Source organism: Heptranchias perlo, unplaced genomic scaffold (genome assembly GCF_035084215.1).
Source record: "Heptranchias perlo isolate sHepPer1 unplaced genomic scaffold, sHepPer1.hap1 HAP1_SCAFFOLD_424, whole genome shotgun sequence".
NCBI lineage: Eukaryota > Metazoa > Chordata > Chondrichthyes > Hexanchiformes > Hexanchidae > Heptranchias > Heptranchias perlo.
Window position 1 is genome coordinate 125,074 of NW_027139436.1, and position 24,482 is coordinate 149,555.

The 24,482-nt window shown below is 44.8% G+C and overlaps 2 protein-coding genes across 2 annotated transcripts in view; one reads left to right on the forward strand and one right to left on the reverse strand.

Annotated features, from left to right (window-relative positions):
- The window catches only part of LOC137312351 (uncharacterized), a 107,293-nt gene extending 86,246 nt beyond the window's left edge, over positions 1–21,047 (reverse strand). Inside the window, exon 1 of the mRNA XM_067978923.1 lies at positions 20,765–21,047. Within this exon, the coding sequence (XP_067835024.1) occupies positions 20,765–21,047 (283 nt within the window). The remainder of the gene's footprint in view (positions 1–20,764) is intronic.
- LOC137312350 (probable G-protein coupled receptor 139) lies at positions 14,088–16,804 on the forward strand. The gene is made up of 2 exons (XM_067978922.1): positions 14,088–14,139; positions 15,670–16,804. The coding sequence occupies exons 1-2, from the start codon at positions 14,088–14,090 to the stop codon at positions 16,566–16,568; spliced, it is 951 nt and encodes a 316-aa protein (XP_067835023.1). The 3' UTR covers positions 16,569–16,804.
- Positions 21,048–24,482: the final 3,435 nt, after the last annotated feature.

A 24,482-nucleotide genomic window follows, 5' to 3' on the forward strand; every position in this document is an offset into this window, starting at 1 on the left:
TCCAGCAGTCGATTGTCTCCCTGGTATCTCGGTGACCAGAAATTGACCCAGTCCTCAAGGTGCAGTCTGACCAGAACTGGACCCAGTCCTCAAGGTGCAGTCTGACCAGAACTGGACCCAGTCCTCAAGTTGTAGAATGAATGAGGTTTGATTTTTTATTCTCAAATTTTACATTATTTCTGAAAATTTACGGATACAGAGAGAGAGAGAGGGAGAGAATTCGAGTGAGAGAGAGAGGCAGCAGGAGAGAGAGAGCGAGAGTGAGTGAGAGCGAGAAGCAGACAGTGAGGACGACAGAGTGAAAAAGACTAGAGAGTGAGAAAGACAGAGGGAGTGAGAGAGAGAGAGAATGAACGAGACAGAGTGAGAGAGACAGAGAGAGTGAGAGAGACAGAGGGAGTGAGAGATTTTATTTATAAAATCCCCTTCACATCCTCGAGGTGTCGGAAATCTCCTCACTGTCAATGAGCAACTAACTGTTTCACCGAATCCCGGCCCTTTCTCTGTCTGTCCCACACTAATCCCACTGCCCCACCTGCTCCCCATAGCCCCGTATCAATCCGGAGCTAATCCCACTGCCCCACCCTCTCCCCAGAGCCCTGTGTCAATCTCACACTAATCCCACTGCCCCACTCTCTCCCCATACTCCTGTATCAATCTCACACTAATCCCACTGCCCCACTCTCTCCCCATACTCCTGTATCAATCTCACACTAATCCCACTGCCCCACTCTCTCCCCATACTCCTGTATCAATCTCACACTAATCCCACTGCCCCACCTGCTCCCCATAGCCCCGTATCAATCCGGAGCTAATCCCACTGCCCCACCCTCTCCCCAGAGCCCTGTGTCAATCTCACACTAATCCCACTGCCCCACTCTCTCCCCATAGTCCTGTATCAATCTCACACTAATCCCACTGCCCCACTCTCTCCCCAGAGCCCTGTGTCAATCTCACACTAATCCCACTGCCCCACTCTCTCCCCATACTCCTGTATCAATCTCACACTAATCCCACTGCCCCACTCTCTCCCCATAGTCCAGTATCAATCTCACACTAATCCCACTGCCCCACTCTCTCCCCATACTCCTGTATCAATCTCACACTAATCCCACTGCCCCACTCTCTCCCCATACTCCTGTATCAATCTCACACTAATCCCACTGCCCCACTCTCTCCCCATACTCCTGTATCAATCTCACACTAATCCCACTGCCCCACCCTCTCCCCAGAGCCCTCTGTCAATATCACACTAATCCCACTGCCCCACTCTCTCCCCAGAGCCCTGTGTCAATCTCACACTAATCCCACTGCCCCACTCTCTCCCCATACTCCTGCATCAATCTCACACTAATCCCACTGCCCCACTCTCTCCCCATAGTCCAGTATCAATCTCACACTAATCCCACTGCCCCACTCTCTCCCCATACTCCTGTATCAATCTCACACTAATCCCACTGCCCCACTCTCTCCCCATAGTCCTGTATCAATATCACACTAATCCCACTGCCCCACAATCTCCCCATCGTCCTGTATCAATCTCACACTAATCCCACTGCCCCATTCTCTCCCCATACTCCTGTATCAATCCCAGACTAATCCCACTGCCCCACAATCTCCCCATCGTCCCGTATCAATATCACACTAATCCCACTGCCCCACTCTCTCTCCAGTCCTCAAGTTGCAGTCTTCCCAGTGCATGGACCCAGTCCTCAAGGTGCAGTCTTCCCAGTGCATGGACCCAGTCCTCAAGATGCAGTCTGACCAGAACTGGACCCAGTCCTCAAGGTGCAGTCTGACCAGAACTGGACCCAGTCCTCAAGGTGCATTCCCACCAAAACTGGACCAGGTCCTCAAGATGTAGTCCGACCAGAAGTGGACCCAGTCCTCAAGGTGCAGTCTGACTAGAACTGGACCCAATCCTCAAGGTGCAGTCTGACCATAACTGGACCCAGTCCTCAAGGTGCACTCCGACCAGAACTGGACCCAGTCCTCAAGGTGCAGTCTGACCAGAACTGGACCCAGTCCTCAAGGTGCAGTCTGACCAGAACTGGACCCAGTCCTCAAGGTGCAGTCCGACCAGAACTGGACCCAGTCCTCAAGGTGCAGTCTGACCAGAACTGGACCCAGTCCTCAAGGTGCAGTCTGACCAGAAGTGGACCCAGTCCTCAAGGTGCAGTCTGACCAGATATGGACCCTGTCCTCAAGGTGCAGTCTGACTCGAACTGGACCCAGTCCTCAAGGTGCAGTCTGACCAGAACTGCACCCCGTCCTCAAGGTGCAGTCCGACCAGAACTGGACCCAGTCCTCAAGGTGCAGTCTGACCAGAACTGGACCCAGTCCTCAAGGTGCAGTCTGACCAGAACTGGACCCTGTCCTCAAGGTGCAGTCTGACCATAACTGGACCCAGTCCTCAAGGTGCAGTCTGACCAGAACTGGACCCAGTCCTCAAGGTGCAGTCCGACCAGAACTGGACCCAGTCCTCAAGGTGCAGTCTGACCAGAACTGGACCCAGTCCTCAAGGTGCAGTCCGACCAGAAGTGGACCCAGTCCTCAAGGTGCAGTCTGACCAGAAGTGGATCAAGTCCTCAAGGTGCAGTCTGACCAGATATGGACCCTGTCCTCAAGGTGCAGTCTGACCAGAACTGGACCCAGTCCTCAAGGTGCAGTCTGACCAGAACTGGACCCAGTCCTCAAGGTGCAGTCCGAACAGAAGTGGACCCAGTCCTCAAGGTGCAGTCCGACCAGAACTGGACCCAGTCCTCAAGGTGCAGTCTGACCAGAACTGGACCCAGTCCTCAAGGTGCAGTCCGACCAGAAGTGGACCCAGTCCTCAAGGTGCAGTCTGACCAGAAGTGGATCAAGTCCTCAAGGTGCAGTCTGACCAGATATGGACCCTGTCCTCAAGGTGCAGTCTGACTCGAACTGGACCCAGTCCTCAAGGTGCAGTCTGACCAGAACTGCACCCCGTCCTCAAGGTGCAGTCTGACCAGAACTGGACCCAGTCCTCAAGGTGCAGTCTGACCAGAACTGCACCCCGTCCTCAAGGTGCAGTCCGACCAGAACTGGACCCAGTCCTCAAGGCGCAGTCTGACCAGAACTGGACCCACTGCTCAAGGTGCAGTCAGACCCGAACTGGACCCAGTCCTCAAGGTGCAGTCTGACCAGAATTGGACCCAGTCCTCAAGGTGCAGTCCGACCAGAAGTGGACCCAGTCCTCAAGGTGCAGTCTGACCAGAATTGGACCCAGTCCTCAAGGTGCAGTCAGACCCGAACTGGACCCAGTCCTCAAGGTGCAGTCTGACCAGAACTGGACCCAGTCCTCAAGGTGCAGTCTGACCAGATATGGACCCTGTCCTCAAGGTGCAGTCTGACCAGAACTGGACCCAGTCCTCAAGGTGCAGTCTGACCAGAACTGGACCCAGTCCTCAAGGTGCAGTCCGACCAGAAGTGGACCCAGTCCTCTAGGTGCAGTCCGACCAGAACTGGACCCAGTCCTCAAGGTGCAGTCTGACCAGAACTGGACCCAGTCCTCAAGGTGCAGTCCGACCAGAAGTGGACCCAGTCCTCAAGGTGCAGTCTGACCAGAAGTGGATCAAGTCCTCAAGGTGCAGTCTGACCAGATATGGACCCTGTCCTCAAGGTGCAGTCTGACTCGAACTGGACCCAGTCCTCAAGGTGCAGTCTGACCAGAACTGCACCCCGTCCTCAAGGTGCAGTCCGACCAGAACTGGACCCAGTCCTCAAGGTGCAGTCTGACCAGAACTGCACCCCGTCCTCAAGGTGCAGTCCGACCAGAACTGGACCCAGTCCTCAAGGTGCAGTCTGACCAGAACTGGACCCACTGCTCAAGGTGCAGTCAGACCCGAACTGGACCCAGTCCTCAAGGTGCAGTCTGACCAGAACTGGACCCAGTCCTCAAGGTGCAGTCCGACCAGAAGTGGACCCAGTCCTCAAGGTGCAGTCTGACCAGAACTGGACCCAGTCCTCAAGGTGCAGTCAGACCCGAACTGGACCCAGTCCTCAAGGTGCAGTCTGACCAGAACTGGACCCAGTCCTCAAGGTGCAGTCTGACCAGAACTGGACCCAGTCCTCAACGTGTAGAATGAATGAGGTTGATTTTTCTCCCAAATTTTACTTTATTTCATAAATTTTTTTGGATACCCACAGACAGAGAGAGAATTAGAGTGAGAGATGCAGCAGGAGAGAGAGCGAGAGTGAGAGAGATACAGAAGCAGACAGTGAGGGGGACAGAATGAAAATGATAGAGAGAGTGAGAGAGACAGAGGGAATGAGAGAATGAGAGAGAGTGTGAGAGACGGAGAGAGACCGAGAGACAGAGAGGGTGAGAAAGAGACTAAGAGAGATTGGGAAACAGAGAGAGTGAGACAAAGATACAAAGAGAGAGTGTGAGAGATTGTGAGAGTGAGAGAGACAGAGAGAGTGAGAGAAAGAGACAAACGTCGGCAGACAGAGGGAGAGACAGTACGATATTTATAAAATCCCCTTCACATTCTCTCGATGTCGGAAAGCTCCTCACTGTCAATGAGTTACAAACTGTTTAACCCATTCCCTGGCCTTCCTCTGTCCGCCTCTTTTCGAGGCAGACAGACCCAGTTGAAGAGCTCCCACTGGCTCAGGCCCCTCTGTCGCAGGGGGCTCCTCCTGTGCTGTCATTTCACTGACACCCCCAGCAGCCCCTCGACATCTGGTGCTATTACACCGACACCCAGTGGCCCACGGTTATTATCACAAGGAACCAGCTGCCTTTAGTGTGGCTTCTGCAGTATGTAAGAATATTTACAGGGAGATCCAGAGACTGGCCCAATATTTCCAGGAGGACCCATAGACTTGCCAATATTGACCGGGGTATCCAGAGATTGCCCCAATATTCACAGGGTGGTCTCCACACTGACTTGTAAAATGGTTCAGTTTCCATCTCTGATCGTAAACCCAACCCTCGAGAAACTCTCTGAAATTAAAGGATTTCACTCAGAAATAATCTGTCGCGTACCTGTTATCAATAATCTGTATTGAGTGGAATGCAATGAGGCACCCTCGAGTGTCATGAACTGTAATTATGTCCAATGTCTTCATTGAACTGTACTTGATGTAACCTGCAAATTGTATGATCTGTATTGTGTACGTTTGGAATGTGATATGACAACTGTATTGTATGTATTGCAGCAAATTTTATGAATGAAGTATTTTTTTTGAACAAAAAAATCTGCAGTCTGTAAATGAAACTGTTCTCCCTTCACATCAGTGCTGTCAGACTGAGGGTCTCATAGTTTCTGCTCTTCCAAATATTTATTAAAATAATACACTGGGCTTTGGGCTTTCAATCTGTGTAATATTTGGTTAAATATATGTTGTGATATAAAAAGTGTGGGGTTTAAAGTTGTTCAAACTGAATCTGTTTGTTCAGTGACTGTAATTAATGTCAGTCTCCATGGGCCCTAATTGTGTCACTGGAGTGTTTCTCTCTGCTAGAAATAAGCGACTCCTTTCACCGTGTTATCACAGAGTGTCAGTGGGAGCATCACCTCCGGCACTAACAGGGATCAGAGAGAGGGAAAGAATAGATCGGGATCGGCAATGGATCAGAATCTGGGAAGGATAGATTGGAATGTTACAACACTGGGTCGTAATCTGGGAAGGATAGATTGTAATGTTACAACACTGGGTCGTAATCTGGGAAGGATAGATTGTAATGTTACAACACTGGGTCGTAACCTGGGAAGGATAGTTCACCGCAGTCCATTCTGGATGATTCAATATCTGTTTGAAGATTATGATTCAATACCATTAAGCAATCGGATAAGTTATGTGCTTATGGGGATACAAGTAATTTACTATCCCCTCCTCGCTGCTGTCGGTGTCACTGGTAAGCCTCAAAACCCAGTTATTAATTCTATAAAGCATATTTCAATTGATTATTATTCTTGTCATTTAAAAGTCCCACACTTGCCTCTGTTGGAGATCCTGGTAAGTCTCTATTTCCAGTTATTAATTCTAGAAAGCATATTTCAATGGATTATTATTCTTGTCATTTAAAAGTCCCACACTTGCCTCTGTTGGAGATCCTGGGAAGTCTCAATCTCCAGTTATTAATTCTATAAACCATATTTCACTGTATTATTATTCTTGTTATTTTAAGGTCCCACACTTGCCTCTGTTGGAGATCCTGGGAAGTCTCCATATCCAGTTATTAATTCTATAAACCATATTTCAGTGTATTACTGCCCTGGTCATTTCCTGACCCACACTCGCTGCTGTTCGAGTTGATTGTAAGTCTCTATATTCAGCTTAAAAATTAGAGGGGATCCCCGGGATGGGAGATAAAATTATAGGGGGACCGGGGATGGTAAAAATATGTTCATGGGAATCATCAGTTTGTGAGATTTAAGATTTAGAGGAGTTCCAGAGAAGGTACTAATGTTCACAGAGAGATCTAGAGATTGTACTCATATTTAAAAGGGATCCAGAGATTGTAATAATATTTACAGGTAATCCAGAGATTGTACTAATATTTACAGGGGATCCAGAGATTGTACTAATATTTAAAGGTGATCCAGAGACTGCACTAATATTTACAGGGGATCCAGAGATTGTACTAATATTTACAGGGGATCCAGAGATTGTCCTAATATTTACAGGTGATCCAGAGACTGCACTAATATTTACAGGAGATCCAGAAATTGTACTAATATTTACAGGTGATCCAGAGATTGTACGAACAGTTACAGGGGATCCAGAGATTGTACTAATATTTACAGGGGATCCAGAAATTGTACTAATATTTACAGGTGATCCAGAGATTGTACGAATAGTTACAGGGGATCCAGAGATTGTACTAATATTTACAGGGGATCCAGAGATTGTATTAATATTTACAGAGTATCGACAGAGTGTACTAATATTTACAGGGGATCCAGAGAATGTACTAATATTTACAGGGGATCCAGAGATTGTACCAATATTTACAGGGGATCCAGAGACTGTACTAATATTTACAGGAGATCCAGAGATTACACCAATATTTACAGAGGATCCAGAGATTGTACTAATATTTACAGGGGAGCCAGAGATTGCATTAATATTTACAGGGGATGCAGTGATTGTACCAATATTTACAGTGGATCCAGAGATTGTACTAATATTTACAGGGGAGCCAGAGATTGCATTAATATTTACAGGGGATGCAGTGATTGTACCAATATTTACAGTGGATCCAGAGATTGTACTAATATTAATAGGGGTTCCAGAGAATGTAGTAATATTTACAGGGGATCCAGAGATTGTACTAATATTTACAGGGGATCCAGAGATTGTACTAATATTTACAGTGGATCCAGAGATTGTACAGATATTAACCGGTGATGTTGAGATTCTTCTAACATTTACAGGGGATTCAGAAATTGTACGAATATTTGTGGGGGAGCCAGAGATTGCACGAATATTTACAGGTGATCCAGAGATTGTACTAATATTGACAGGGGTTACAGAGATTGTACTAATATTTACAGGGGTTCCAGAGATTGTACTAATATTAATAGCTGATTCAGAGATTGTACTAATATTTACAGGGGATCCAGAGATTGTATTAATATTTACAGGGGTTCCAGAGATTGTACTAATATTAATAGCTGATTCAGAGATTGTACTAATATTTACAGGGGTTCCAGAGATTGTACTAATATTAATAGCTGATTCAGAGATTGTACTAATATTTACAGGGGATCCAGAGATTGTACTAATATTTACAGGGGATCCAGAGATTGTACTAATATTTACAGGAGATCCAGAGATTGTACGAATATTTATAGGGGATCCAGAGATTGTACTAATATTTACAGGGGATCCAGAGATTGTACTAATATTTACAGGTGATCCAGAGATTGTACGAATAGTTGCAGGGGATCCAGAGATTGTACTAATATTTACAGGGGATCCAAAGAATGTACTAATATTTACAGGGGATCCAGAGATTACACTAATATTTACAGAGGATCCAGAGATTGTACTAATATTTACAGGGGAGCCAGAGATTGCATTAATATTTACAGGGGATGCAGTGATTGTACTAATATTAATAGGGATCCAGAGAATGTACTAATATTTACAGGGGATCCAGAGATTGTACTAATATTTACAGTGGATCCAGAGATTGTACTAATATTAATAGGGATCCAGAGAATGTACTAATATTTACAGGGGATCCAGAGATTGTACTAATATTAATAGGGATCCAGAGATTGTACTAATATTTACAGTGGATCCAGAGATTGTACTAATATTTACAGGGGATCCAGAGAATGTACTAATATTTACAGGGGATCCAGAGATTGTACAGATATTAACCGGTGATGTTGAGATTCTTCTAACATTTACAGGGGATCCAGAGATTGTACTAACATTGACAGGGGTTACAGAGATTGTACGAATAGTAATAGCTGATTCAGAGATTGTACTAATATTGACAGGGAATCCCGAGATTGTACTAATATTTACAGGAGATCCAGAGATTGTACGAATAAATACAGGGGATCCAGAGATTGTACTAATTTTTAGAGGTGACCCAGAGATTGTACAAATATTTACAGAGAGGTCCAGTGATTGTACTGATATTTAGAGGGGATCCAGAGATTGTACTAATATTTACAGGGGAGCCAGAGATTGTACGAATATTTACAGGGGATCCAGAGATTGTACTAATATTAACAGGTGATCCAGAGATTGTATTAATATTTACAGGGGATCTAGTGATTGTACTAATATTTACAGAGAGTTCCAGAGATTGTATTAATATTTACTGGGGTTCCAGAGATTGTACTAATATTGACAGGGGATCCAGAGATTGTACGAATATTTACAGAGGATCCAGAGATTGTACTAATATTTACAGGGGATCCAGAGATTGCATTAATATTTACAGGGGATCTAGTGATTGTACTAATATTTACCGAGAGTTCCAGAGATTGTATTAATATTTACTGGGGTTCCAGAGATTGTACTAATATTGACAGGGGATCCAGAGATTGTACAAATATTTACAGAGGATGCAGAGATTGTTCTAATATTGGCAGGGGATCCAGAGATTGTACTAATATTTAGAGGGGAGCCAGAGATTGCATAAAAATTTTCAGGCGATCCAGAGATTGTACCAATATTTACAGAGGATCCAGAGATTGTACTAATATTTACAGGAGATCCAGAGATTGCACTTATAATTACAGTGGATCCAGAGATTATACTAATATTTAAAGAGGATCCAGAGATTATACTTATTTTGACAGGGGATCCAGAGATTATACTAATATTTACAGGGGATCCAGAGATTGTATTAATATTTACAGGGGTTCCAGAGATTGTACTAATATTAATAGCTGATTCAGAGATTGTACTAATATTTACAGGGGATCCAGAGATTGTACTAATATTTACAGGGGATCCAGAGATTGTACTAATATTTACAGGTGATCCAGAGATTGTACGAATAGTTGCAGGGGATCCAGAGATTGTACTAATATTTACAGGGGATCCAAAGAATGTACTAATATTTACAGGGGATCCAGAGATTACACTAATATTTACAGAGGATCCAGAGATTGTACTAATATTTACAGGGGAGCCAGAGATTGCATTAATATTTACAGGGGATGCAGTGATTGTACTAATATTAATAGGGATCCAGAGAATGTACTAATATTTACAGGGGATCCAGAGATTGTACTAATATTTACAGTGGATCCAGAGATTGTACTAATATTAATAGGGATCCAGAGAATGTACTAATATTTACAGGGGATCCAGAGATTGTACTAATATTAATAGGGATCCAGAGATTGTACTAATATTTACAGTGGATCCAGAGATTGTACTAATATTTACAGGGGATCCAGAGGATGTACTAATATTTACAGGGGATCCAGAGATTGTACAGATATTAACCGGTGATGTTGAGATTCTTCTAACATTTACAGGGGATCCAGAGATTGTACTAATATTGACAGGGGTTACAGAGATTGTACGAATAGTAATAGCTGATTCAGAGATTGTACTAATATTTACAGGGGATCCAGAGATTGCACTAATATTTAAAGGTGACCCAGAGATTGTACTAATATTGACAGGGAATCCCGAGATTGTACTAATATTTACAGGAGATCCAGAGATTGTACGAATAAATACAGGGGATCCAGAGATTGTACTAATTTTTAGAGGTGACCCAGAGATTGTACAAATATTTACAGAGAGGTCCAGTGATTGTACTGATATTTAGAGGGGATCCAGAGATTGTACTAATATTTACAGGGGAGCCAGAGATTGTACGAATATTTACAGGGGATCCAGAGATTGTACTAATATTAACAGGTGATCCAGAGATTGTATTAATATTTACAGGGGATCTAGTGATTGTACTAATATTTACAGAGAGTTCCAGAGATTGTATTAATATTTACTGGGGTTCCAGAGATTGTACTAATATTGACAGGGGATCCAGAGATTGTACGAATATTTACAGAGGATCCAGAGATTGTACTAATATTTACAGGGGATCCAGAGATTGCATTAATATTTACAGGGGATCTAGTGATTGTACTAATATTTACCGAGAGTTCCAGAGATTGTATTAATATTTACTGGGGTTCCAGAGATTGTACTAATATTGACAGGGGATCCAGAGATTGTACAAATATTTACAGAGGATGCAGAGATTGTTCTAATATTGGCAGGGGATCCAGAGATTGTACTAATATTTAGAGGGGAGCCAGAGATTGCATAAAAATTTTCAGGCGATCCAGAGATTGTACCAATATTTACAGAGGATCCAGAGATTGTACTAATATTTACAGGAGATCCAGAGATTGCACTTATAATTACAGTGGATCCAGAGATTATACTAATATTTAAAGAGGATCCAGAGATTATACTTATTTTGACAGGGGATCCAGAGATTGTACGAATATTACAGGGGATCCAGAGATTGCACTAATATTTACAGAGGATCCAGAGATTGTACTAATATTTACAGAGGATCCAGAGATTGTACTAATATTAACAGGGGATCCAGAGATTGTATTAACATTCACAGGGGATCCAGAGATTGTACTAATATTTACAGGGGATCCAGAGATTGTACTAATATTTACAGGGGATCCAGAGATTGCATTAATATTTTCAGGGGATCCAGAGATTGTACTAATATTTACAGGGGATCCAGAGATTGTACTAATAATTACAGGGGATCCAGAGATTCTACTAATATTGACAGGGGATCCAGAGATTGTACTAATATTTACAGAGGATCTAGAGATTGTACTAATATTGACAGGGGATCCAGAGATTATACTAATATTCACAGAGGATCTAGAGATTGTACTAATTATGACAGGGGATCCAGAGATTACACTAATATTTACAGAGGATCCAGAGATTGTACCAATATTTACAGGGAAGCCAGAGATTGCAGTAATATTTTCAGGGGATCCAGAGATTGTACTAATATTTACAGAGGATCCAGAGATTGTACCAATATTTCCAGGAGATCCAGAGATTGCACTAATATTTACAGAGGATCCACAGATTATACTAATATTTACAGAGGATCCAGAGCTTATACTAATTTTGACAGGGGATCCAGACATTGTACGAATATTACAGGGGATCCAGAGATTGGACTAATATTTACAGGGGATCCAGAGATTTTACAAATATTAACAGGGGATCCAGAGATTGTGCTAATATTTACAGGGGTTCCAGAGATTGTACTGATATTTACAGAGGATCCAGAGATTGTACTAATATTAACAGGGGATCCAGAGATTGTACTAATATTTCCAGGGGATCCAGAGATTGTACTAATATTTAAGGAGGATCCAGAGATTGCATTAATATTTTAAGAGGTCCAGTGATTGTACTGATATTTAGAGGGGATCCAGAGATTGTACTAATATTTGCAGGTAATCCAGAGATTGTACTAATATTGACAGCGGATCCAGAGATTGTACTAATATTTGCAGGGGATCCAGAGATTGTGCCAATATTTACAGGGGATCCAGAGATTGTACTAATAATTACAGGGGATCCAGCGATTGTGCCAATATTTACAGGGGATCCAGAGATTGTAATAATATTTGCAGTGGATCCAGAGATTGTACCAATATTTACATGGGAGCTAGAGATTGCATTAATATTTTAAGAGGATCCAGAGATTGTACTGATATTTACAGGGGATCCAGAGATTGTAGTAATATTTGCAGGGGAGCCAGAGATTGCATTAATATTTTCTGGGGATCCCGATATTGTACTAATATTTACAGAGGATCCAGAGATTGTACTAATATTTACAGGGGATCCAGAGATTGTACCAATATTTACAGGGGATCCGGAGATTGTACCAATACTTAAAGGGGAGCCAGAGATTGCATTAATATTTTCAGGGGATCCAGAGATTGTACTAATATTTACAGAGGATCCAGAGATTATATCAATTTTGACAGGGGATCCAGAGATTGTACTAATATTTACAGAGAGTTCCAGTGATTGTCCTAATATTTACTCAAGATCCAGAGATTGCACTAATATTTACAGTGGATCCAGAGATTGTACCAATATTTACAGTGGCTCCAGAGATTTTATTGATATTTACAGGGGATCCAGAGATTGTACCAATATTTACAGTTGATCCAGAGATTGTACAAATATTAACAGGTGATCCAGAGAATGTACTAATATTTACAGTGGATCCAGAGATTTTATTGATATTTACAGGGGATCCAGAAATTGTACTAATATTTACAGGAGATCCAGAGATTGCACTAATATTTACAGGGGATCCAGAGATTACACTAATATTTACATAGGATCCAGAGATTATACTAATTTTGACAGGGGATCCAGAGATTGTACGAATATTACAGGGGATCCAGAGTTTGTACTAAAATTTACAGAGGATCCAGAGATTGTACTAGTATTTACAGGGGATCCAGAGATTGTACTAATATTTACAGCGGATCCAGAGATTGTACTAATATTTACAGGGGAGCCAGAGATTGCATTAATATTTTCAGGGGATCCAGAGATTGTACTAATATTTCCAGGAGATCCAGAGAATGCACTAATATTTACAGAGGATCCACAGATTATACTAATATTTACAGAGGATCCAGAGCTTATACTAATTTTGACAGAGGATCCAGACATTGTACGAATATGACAGGGGATCCAGAGATTGGACTAATATTTACAGGGGATCCAGAGATTTTACTAATATTAACAGGGGATCCAGAGATTGTGCTAATATTTACAGGAGATCCAGAGATTGTACTAATATTTACAGTGGATCCAGACATTGTACTAATATTTACAGGAGATCCAGAGATTGTACGAATATTTACAGTGGATCCAGAGATTGCACTAATATTTACAGAGAGTTCCAGTGATTGTACTAATATTTACAGGTGATCCAGAGATTGTACTCATCTTTACAAGTGATCCAAAGATTGTACTAATATTTACAGGGGATCCAGTGATTGTACTAATATTTACAGGGGATCCAGAGAATGTACTAATATTTACAGGAGTTCCAGAGATTGTACTAATATTTACAGTGGATCCAGAAATTGTACTAATATTTACAGGGGATCCAGAGATTGTACTAATATTCACAGGGGATCCAGAGATTGAATTAATATTTACAGGGTATCCAGTGATTCTACTAATATTCCAGGGGATCCAGAGAATGCACTAATATTTGCAGAGAGGTCCGGTGATTGTTGTGATATTTTCAGGGGATCCAGAGATTGTACTAATGTTTACAGCGGATCCAGAGATTGTACAAATATTTACAGGGGATCCAGAGATTGTACTAATATTTACAGGGGATCCAGAGATTGTACTAATATTTCCAGGAGATCCAGAGATTGCACTAATATTTACAGAGGATCCACAGATTATACTAATATTTACAGAGGATCCAGAGCTTATACTAATTTTGACAGGGGATCCAGACATTGTACGAATATGACAGGGGATCCAGAGATTGGACTAATATTTACAGGGGATCCAGAGATTTTTCGAATATGAACAGGGGATCCAGAGATTGTGCTAATATTTACAGGGGTTCCAGAGATTGTACTAATATTTACAGAGGATCCTGAGATTGTACTAATATTAACAGGGGATCCAGAGATTGTACTAATATTTCCAGGGGATCCAGAGATTGTACTAATATTTAAGGAGGATCCAGAGATTGTACTAATGTTTACAGAGGTCCAGTGATTGTACTGATATGTAGAGGGGATCCAGAGATTGTTCTAATATTTGCAGGTAATCCAGAGATTGTACTAATATTGACAGCGGATCCAGAGATTGTGCTAATATTTACAGGGGATCCAGAGATTGTAATAATATTTACAGTGGATCCAGAGATTGTACCAATATTTACATGGGAGCCAGAGATTGCATTAATATTTTCAGAGGATCCAGAGATTGTACTAATATTTACAGGGGAGCCAGAGATTGTACTAATATTTACAGAGAGTTCCAGTGATTGTACTAATATTTACAGGGGATCCAGAGATTATAGCAATATTTACAGTTGATCCAGAGATTGTACAAATATTAACAGGTGATCCAGAGATTGACTTCATATTTACAGGGCATCCAGTGATTGTACTGATATTTACACAGGATCCAGAGATTGTATGAATATTTACAGGGGATCCAGAGATTGTACTAATAATTACAGGGGAGCCAGAGATTGTAATAATATTTACAGGGGATCCAGAGATTTTATTGATACAACAGGGGATCCAGAGATTGTACTCATATTTACAGGGGATCCAGAGATTGTACTAATATTGACAGGGGATCCAGAGATTGTACGAATATTTCCTGGGGATCCAGAGATTGTACTAATGTTTACAGGAGTTCCAGAGATTGTACAAATATTTACAGGGGATCCAGCGATTTTATTAGTACAACAGGGGATGCAGAGATTGTACAAATATTTACATGGGATCCAGAGATTGTACTGATATTTACATGGGATTCAGAGATTGTACTAATATTTACAGGGGATCCAGAGATTTTATTAATACAACAGGGGATCCAGAGATTGTACTAATATTTACAGGGGATCCAGAGATTGTACTTATATTTAGAGGGGATCCAGAGATTGTACTAATATTTAAAGGGGATCCAGAGATTGTATGAATACAACAGGGGTTCCAGAGATTTTACTAATATTTACAGGGGATCCAGAGATTGTACTAATATTTGCAGGGGATCCAGAGATTGCACTAATATTTACAGGGGATCCAGAGATTGTACTAATATTTACAGGGGACCCAGTGATTGTACTAATATTTACAGAGGATCCAGAGATTGTACTAATATTTACAGGTGATCCAGTGATTGCACTAATCTTTACAGGGGATCGAGAGATTGTACTAATATTGACAGGGGATCCAGAGATTGTACTAATCTTTACAGGGGATCGAGAGATTGTACTAATATTGACAGGGGATCCAGAGATTGTACTAATATTGAGGGATGATCCAGTGATTGTACTAATATTTGCAGGTGACCCAGAGATTGTACTAATATTTACAGGGGATCCAGCCTAATGTATAATTTTCTGCTTCTTTCCTTTCCTTCCAGTGAACTTATTGACGATTGTGATCTTGTCTCGGGGAAAGTGCGGACTCTCCAAATGTGTCACTCTCTACCTGGTTGCCATGGCAGCGGGGGATCTACTGGTCGTTATCACCGATCTGATCCTCAGGCAGATTCCGATTGTGTTTTACATTTATTTCTACTTCCTCTGGTCCATCCCCGTGTGTAATATCCACGCTGTCCTACTTTTCGCAGCCACTGACTGTTCTGTCTGGTTCACCGTCTCTTTCACCTTTGATCGATTTGTGGCCATTTGTTGCCAGAAGCTGAAAACTAAATATTGCTCCGAGAGGACGGCGTCTGTGGTTCTGGGAACAGTGACTGTGCTGAGCTGTTTGAAGAGTATTCCCTGGTATTTTATGTTTACACGTTGGTATACACTAATCAATGAGCCCTGGTTCTGTGCTGTAACACCCAGTGTTATGATTTCACCGATATGGGGAGTATTCGAACTCCTCCATAATATCCTCACCCCGTGTGTCCCATTTATTCTGGTTCTGCTGCTCAATGCTTTCACCGTCAGACACATTTTCGAGGCCAACAGAGCCCGCAGGAGACTCCGGGGCCACAGCAGTGGGGAGAGCCCCAGTGACCCAGAGATGGAAAGCCGAAGGAAATCCATCATTTTACTGTTTGTTATATCAGGGAACTTTATCCTGTTATGGGCCCTGTTTATGGTGTATTCGATGTGGAATCGGATGTTGTGGTTGGGGTTTAGGTCTGTAATTCTACCTAACGTTATACAAGAAATGGGGTTCATGCTCCAGCTCTTGAGTTGCTGCACAAACACTTGTATTTATGCCGTGACACAGACTAAATTCAGAGAGCAGTTGAAGAATGTGGTGAAATATCCCTTTACTGTCATTGTGAAATTCATTAAATAATGAGAGGATCTGAAGACTTTCTAAGAGCAGAGTCAGTTCTGTGTCGTACGGTGTCTGATTCTCTCTCCACCAGGCCGCGGTGCTGGAAACACCGTCTATTCTGCAATCACTGAAACCTTTATAAACGGAGGCTATTTATCAACTCATTTTACAGAGTTTCTCAAAGTTTATATCTCATGAAAGGACAAGTTGTAAAATAATATGTGGCTCCTGATCGCACCAAAAGTTTGACCATATTGGAGAAATAAAATGTTAATAAAATAAACTAAATACAAGCAATCGGTGATCAGTGTGTTAATGGGACGGGAGGTCGAGGAGATCCCAGGACTGTAGGTGTCGGTGATCAGTGTGTTAATGGGACGGGAGGTAGAGGAGATCCCAGGACTGTCAGTGTCGGTGATCAGTGTGTTAATGGGACGGGAGGAAGAGGAGATCCCAGGACTGTCAGTGTCGGTGATCAGTGTGTTAATGGGACGGGAGGAAGAGGAGATCCCAGGACTGTCAGTGTCGGTGATCAGTGTGTTAATGGGACGGGAGGAAGAGGAGATCCCAGGACTGTCAGTGTTGGTGATCAGTGTGTTAATGGGACGGGAGGAAGAGGAGATCCCAGGACTGTCAGTGTCGGTGATCAGTGTGTTAATGGGACGGGAGGTAGAGGAGATCCAGACTGTTGGTGTCGGTGATCAGTGTGTTAATGGGACGGGAGGTGGAGGAGATCCCAGGACTGCAGGTGTCGGTGATCAGTGTGTTAATGGGACGGGAGGGAGAGGAGATCCCAGGACTGTCTGTGTCACTGATCTCCGACCCCCCCATGGGAGAGAGAGAGAGAGAGAGACCAACAGAGTGAGATTGATAAAGGTAAGACTGAGTGCAGTGAGAGAGAGAGAGAGAGAAAGACACCAACAGAGGGAGATTGATGAAGGTGAGACTGAGTGTAGTGATGGAGAGAGAGAGAGACACCAACAGAGGGAGATTGATAAAGGTGAGACTGAGTGTAGTGATGGAGAGAGAGAGACACCAACAGAGGGAGGTTGATCAAGGTGAGACTGAGTGCAGTGATGGAGAGAGAGAGAGAGACACCAACAGAGGGAGATTGATAAAGGTGAGACTGAGTGCAGTGATGGAGAGAGAGAGAGACACCAACAGAGGGAGATTGATAAAGGTTAGACTGAGTGCAGAGAGAGAGAGAGACACACACACCAACAGAGGGAGATTGATCAAGGTGAGACTGAGTGCAGTGATGGAGAGAGAGACACACACCAACAGAGGGAGATTGATAAAGGTGAGACTGAGTGCAGTGATGGAGAGAGAGAGAGACACCAACAGAGGGAGATTGATAAAGGTGAGACTGAGTGCAGTGATGGAGAGAGAGAGACACCAACAGAGTGAGATTGATAAAGGTAAGACTGAGTGCAGTGAGAGAGAGACAGAGAAAGACACCAGCAGAGGGAGATTGATCAAGGTGAGACTGAGTGCAGTGATGGAGAGAGAGAGAGAGAGAGACACCAACAGAGGGAGATTGATAAAGGTAAGACTGAGTGCAGAGAGAGAGACACACACCAACAGAGGGAGATTGAAAAAGGTGAGACTGAGTGCAGTGATGGAGAGAGAGAGAGACACCAACAGAGGGAGATTGATAAAGGTGAGACTGAGAACAGTGATAGAGAGAGAGAGACACCAACAGAGGGAGATTGATCAAGGTGAGACTGAGCACAGTGATAGAGAGAGAGAGACACCAACAGAGGGAGATTGCCGTCTGGGTGAATTGAAGGAAAGAGAGACTTGCATTTCTGCAGCACCTTTCAGAACATCATGACGTCCCAAAGTGCTTGACATCCAATGAAATAGTTTTGAAGTGTCGTCGCTGTTGTTGGAAACGCAACAGCCAATATGAGCACAGCAAGATCCCACAAACAGCACTGTGATGATGATGCGATTGGGCAGTTTCCTGACCAGACGGTCGAATCCATTTGGCAGAACGTCTCATCACCAGAACTGACCAACAGACACCAGGATGGAGCCTGGATGGTGGTGAGAAGGACCCTCCCAGTGCGGTCCTTCCAACACGCACAGAATCTCAGCACCACCCCGAGCTCCCTCGAGGCTCCGGCGGGGAGGAGACTGTCGTCCACCTCCTGATGGACTGCCCCTTCGCACAGAGGGTGTGGAGAGAGATGTGTTGGTATCTGTCCCGGTTCATCCCCAACAGTTCGGTAACACAGGACGCCGTGCTCTACGGGCTGTTCCCAGGACGCACACCGAGACAGATATCACCTGTGGCTGGAAGACCATTAACTCGGTGAAGGAGGCCCTTTGGCCCGTCCGAAACCTGCTGGTCTTCCAGCTGAAGGAGCTGTCCATGACCGAGTGTTGCCGACGGGCACACTCCAAGGTCCAGGAGTCCGTGCTGCGGGACGCACTGAGGCGAGGTGCGGCCGACGCAAAGGCTGCACGGGGAGAGGTCACCGTGTGAGGCCACCCCACCCTGTATCGTACAGAATGCATTCGGAAATATGCTCTGTGTTTTAAATTGTGTCCGATCTCTATTGTCTTGTTTGAATTGTAATTGTGTATTTACATTGAACTGTGGGTATCATTAAATTTTATGAAATAATGTAAATTTTGAGATTAAAAAAAACAAACCTCATTCAATCTGCACCTTGAGGACTGGGTCCCTCCATCCCCGTCTCCCCCGATCTCTCTGACGCCCTATCTCTCTCTCTCTCTCTCTATCCCCCTCTCTCTCCATCCCCCTCTCTCTATCCCCCTCTCTCTATCCCCCAATCTCTCTCTCTCTCTCTCTCTATCCCCCAATCTCTCTCTATCCCCCAATCTCTCTCTCTCTCTATCCCCCAATCTCTCTCTCTCTCTATCCCCCAATCTCTCTCTCTATCTCTCTCTCTCTCCCCCTATCTCTCTCTCTCTCTCTCCCCCTATCCCTCTCTCTCCTCTATCCCCCTCTCTCTCTCTCTATCCCCCTATCCCTCTCTCTCTCTATCCCCCTATCCCTCTCTCTCTCTATCCCCCTATCCCTCTCTCTCTCTATCCCCCTATCCCTCTCTCTCTCTATCCCCCTATCTCTCTCTCTCTCTCTCTATCCCCCTATCTCTCTCTCTCTCTCTCTATCCCCCTATCTCTCTCTCTCTCTATCCCCCTCTCTCTCTATCCCCCTATCTCTCTCTCTCTCTCTCTATCCCCCTCTCTCTCTCTCTCTCTATCCCCCTATCTCTCTCTCTCTCTATCCCCCTCTCTCTCTCTCTCTCTATCCCCCTATCTCTCTCTCTCTCTATCCCCCTATCTCTCTCTCTCTCTATCCCCCTATCTCTCTCTCTCTCTATCCCCCTATCTCTCTCTCTCTCTATCCCCCTATCTCTCTCTCTCTCTATCCCCCTATCTCTCTCTCTCTCTATCCCCTATCTCTCTCTCTCTATCCCCCTATCTCTCTCTCTCTATCCCCCTATCTCTCTCTCTCTCTATCCCCCTATCTCTCTCTCTCTGTCCCCCTATCTCTCTCTCTCTATCCCCCTATCTCTCTCTCTCTATCCCCCTATCTCTCTCTCTCTATCCCCCTATCTCTCTCTCTCTATCCCCCTATCTCTCTCTCTCTATCCCCCTATCTCTCTCTCTCTATCCCCCTATCTCTCTCTCTCTATCCCCCTATCTCTCTCTCTCTATCCCCCTATCTCTCTCTCTCTCTCTATCCCCCTATCTCTCTCTCTCTCTCTATCCCCCTACCTCTCTCTCTCTCTATCCCCCTATCTCTCTCTATCCCCCTATCTCTCTCTCTCTCTCTATCTCTCTCTCTCTCTCTATCCCCCTATCTCTCTCTATCCCCCTATCTCTCTCTCTCTCTCTCTATCCCCCTATCTCTCTCTCTCTCTCTCTCTATCCCCCTATCTCTCTCTCTCTCTCTATCCCCCTATCTCTCTCTCTCTCTCTATCCCCCTATCTCTCTCTCTATCCCCCTATCTCTCTCTCTCTCTCTATCCCCCTATCTCTCTCTCTCTCTCTCTATCCCCCTATCTCTCTCTCTCTCTCTCTATCCCCCTATCTCTCTCTCTCTCTCTCTATCCCCCTATCTCTCTCTCTCTCTATCCCCCTATCTCTCTCTCTCTCTCTATCTCCCTATCTCTCTCTCTCTCTCTCTATCCCCCTATCTCTCTCTCTCTCTCTCTCTTTCACACTCTCTCTATTACCGAAGTCACTCTTTATCTGTTTTTCTCTCACGGCTCCCGGCGCCACATCGCCGATCAGTTTGTCCAATCCCTGGATCCCCATCGGGCCTCGGGCCTCGGGCTCCGCCGCTCCCGCTTCTTCCAACCGATCAATTTGGCGCGCGATGGACCCCGCTCCTCCAGTGCGCCCAATCGACCCCCCCGATCGCATCGATCCCGCTCCTCCAGTCCGCCCAATCCACGCCTCGATCGCATCGATCTCACACCTCCAGTCCCGCCCAATCGACCCCACGATCGCTTCCATCCCGCTCCGTTCCCGATGCAGCGACTCTACCGATTCGATTGCGCGGGTGTAACAGCGATCAATCGCTCCCCATCGTTCAGCACGCCGGGATACCGGCCGCCACCTTGATCAGGGAGTCGTCCCGCAGCTGAAAATAACCCACCACCGCCATCTTGGTGAAGGAGAGGGAGGCGCTTGAGCGGCGGCCATCTTGGTAAAGGAGGAACAATGGCCGCCTGTCACATTGACCTGAACTCATGTCAGCAATCTTCCAACACCAGGTTACAGTCCAAGAGTTTCATTTGAAAATCACAAGCTTTCGGAGGCTTTCTCCTTCGTTGGATTCCTTGAAAATTACCGCAAATATAGTCAGAGAACAGTGCCTGGTGATTACAGATAATCTTTCCAACTGCCCGTTGTCAAGGCGATCAGACGGAGAGACATTACATACAGGACGACTGAATATACAAATGGCCAGAACCAAAGACAGAGAGAGAGAGAAACATCCGACAGGAAGAGAAAGACAGAGAATGACCAGTTGTATTAAAAACAGATAACTCTTTTTCCCCCTCTGGTGGGGTTACGTGCAGCGCGACATGAACCCAAGATCCCGGTTGAGGCCGTCCTCATGGGTTTCAAACAGCCACCCAACCTCAAACAGACCATCGTTCGCAGCAAATTACCCAGCTCTCAGGAGAACAGCGTCCACGACACCACACAACCCTGCCACGGCAACCTCTGCAAGACATGCCAGACCATCGACACAGATACCACCATCACACGAGAGGATACCACCCACCAGGTACATGCTCCTGTTACTCGGCCAACGTTGTCTACCTCATACATTGCAGGAAAGGATGCCCTCCGCGGAGCATGGTACATCGGCGAGACCATGTAGACGCTGCGACAACGGATGAACGGACACCGCGCAACAATCGCCAGACAGGAGGGTTCCCTCCCATTCGGGGAACACTTTAGCAGTCAACGACATTCAGCCACCGATCTTCGGGGAAGTGTTCTCCAAGGCGGCCTTCGAGACACACGACAACGCAAAATCGTCGAGCAGAAATTGATAGCCAAGTTCCGCACCCATGAGGACGGCCTCAACCGGGATCTTGGGTTCATGTCACGCTACACGTAACCCCACCAGCGGGAAAAAAAGTTATCTGTTTTTAATACAACTGGACATTCTCTCTCTCTCTCTGCCCTTCGGATCTCTTTCTCTCTCTGTCTGTGTAATCTGACCCACTGTGTGTTCAGTATACTGGGATGTAATGTTTTCCGTGGCTAATCTGTCTGAACACCAACGACACCTTTGATTGCTGTGATTGTCTCCCAGCCTAATATATGATATGCGATTTTAAAACCCTTCACTCACGAACCTGACGAAGGAGGTAAGCTCCGAAAGCTTGTGATTTTCAAATAAAACTGTTGGACTATAACCGGGTGTTGTAAGATTCCTAAAATAATGAAGCAGTCCGTGCCCGCATGCAGCAAGACCTGGACAACATCCAGGCTTGGGCTCAGAAGTGGCAAGTAACATTCGCGCCAGACAAGTGCCAGGCAATGACCATCTCCAACAAGAGAGAGTCTAACCACCTCCCCTTAACATTCAACAGCATTACCATCGCCGAATCCCCCACCATCAACATCCTGGGGGTCACCATTGACCAGAAACTTAACTGGACCAGCCATATAAATACTGTGGCTACAAGAGCAGGTCAGAGGCTGGGTATTCTGCAGCGAGTGACTCACCTCCTGACTCCCCAAAGCCTTTCCACCATCCTTGTGATAATAACCGTCGGCCACTGGGTGTCGGTGTAACAGCACCAGATGTCTGCTTCTGTATCTCTCCCACTCTCGCTCTCCCTCCTGTTGCTTCTCTCACTCTAATTCTCTCTCTGTCTGTGGGTATCCTTAAATTTTATGAAATAAAGTAAAATTTGAGATTAAAAAAAACCGAACCTCATTCATTCTGAACCTTGAGAATTGGGTCCAGTTCTGGTCAGACTGCATCTTGAGGACTGGGTCCAGTTCTGGTCAGACTGCACCTTGAGGACTGGGTCCAGTTCTGGTCAGACTGCACCTTGAGGACTGGGTCCAGTTCTGGTCAGACTGTGCCTTGAGGACTGGGGAGAACGAGACAGTGGGATGAGTTTGGGATTGATACAGGACGATGGGGAGAGAGTGGGGCAGTGGGATTAGTGTGAGATTGATACAGGTCTATGGGAAGAGAGTGGGGCAGTGGGATTAGTGTGAGATTGATACAGGACTATGGGGAGAGAGTGGGGGAGTGGGATTAGTGTGAGATTGATACAGGACTATGGGGAGAGGGTGGGGCAGTGATTGATGCAGGACTATCGGGAGAGAGTGGGGCAGTTGGATTAGTTTGGGATTGACACAGGACTATGGGGAGTGTGGGGCAGTGGGATTAATGTGAGATTGATGCAGGACGATGGAGAGGGAATGGGGCATTGGGATGAGTTTGGGATTGATACAGGACTATGGGGAGAGAGTGGGGCAGAGGGATTCGTGTGAGATTAATACAGGGCAATGAGGAGAGAGCGTGGCAGTGGGATTAGTGTGAGATTGATACAGGACTATGGGAAGAGAGTGGGGCAGTGGGATTAGTGTGAGATTGATACAGGACTATGGGGAGAGAGTGGGGCAGTGGGAATAGTGTGAGATTGATACAGGACTATGCGGAGAGAGAGTTTAGCAGAAACCACACCAAAGACAGCTGGTTCCTTGTGATAATAACCGTCGGCCACTGGGTGTCGGTGTAACAGCACCAGATGTCTGCTTCTGTATCTCTCTCACTCTCGCTCTCTCTCCTGCTACCTCTCTCACTCTAATTCACTCTCTGTCTGTGGGTATCCTTAAAGTTTATGAAATAAAGTAAAATTTCAGCTAAAAAAAACAAATCTCATTCATTCTGCACCTTGAGGACTGGGTCCAGTTCTGGTCAGACTCCAAATGTGTTTATGTTGAGTTCCCTCACTCTGTGTATTCCCACACTGTAACTGTGTTTATGTACAGTTCCCTCACTCTGTGTATTCCCACACTGTAACTGTGTTTATGTACAGTTCCCTCACTCTGTGTATTCCCACACTGTAACTGTGTTCATGTACAGTTCCCTCACTCTGTGTATTCCCACACTGTAACTGTGTTTATGTACAGTTCCCTCACTCTGTGTATTCCCACACTGTAACTGTGTTTATGTACAGTTCCCTCACTCTGTGTATTCCCACACTGTAACTGTGTTTATGTACAGTTCCCTCACTCTGTGTATTCCCACACTGTAACTGTGTTTATCTACAGTTCCCTCACTCTGTGTATTCCCACACTGTAACTGTGTTTATGTACAGTTCCCTCACTCTGTGTATTCCCACACTGTAACTGTGTTTATCTACAGTTCCCTCACTCTGTGTATTCCCACACTGTAACTGTGTTTAT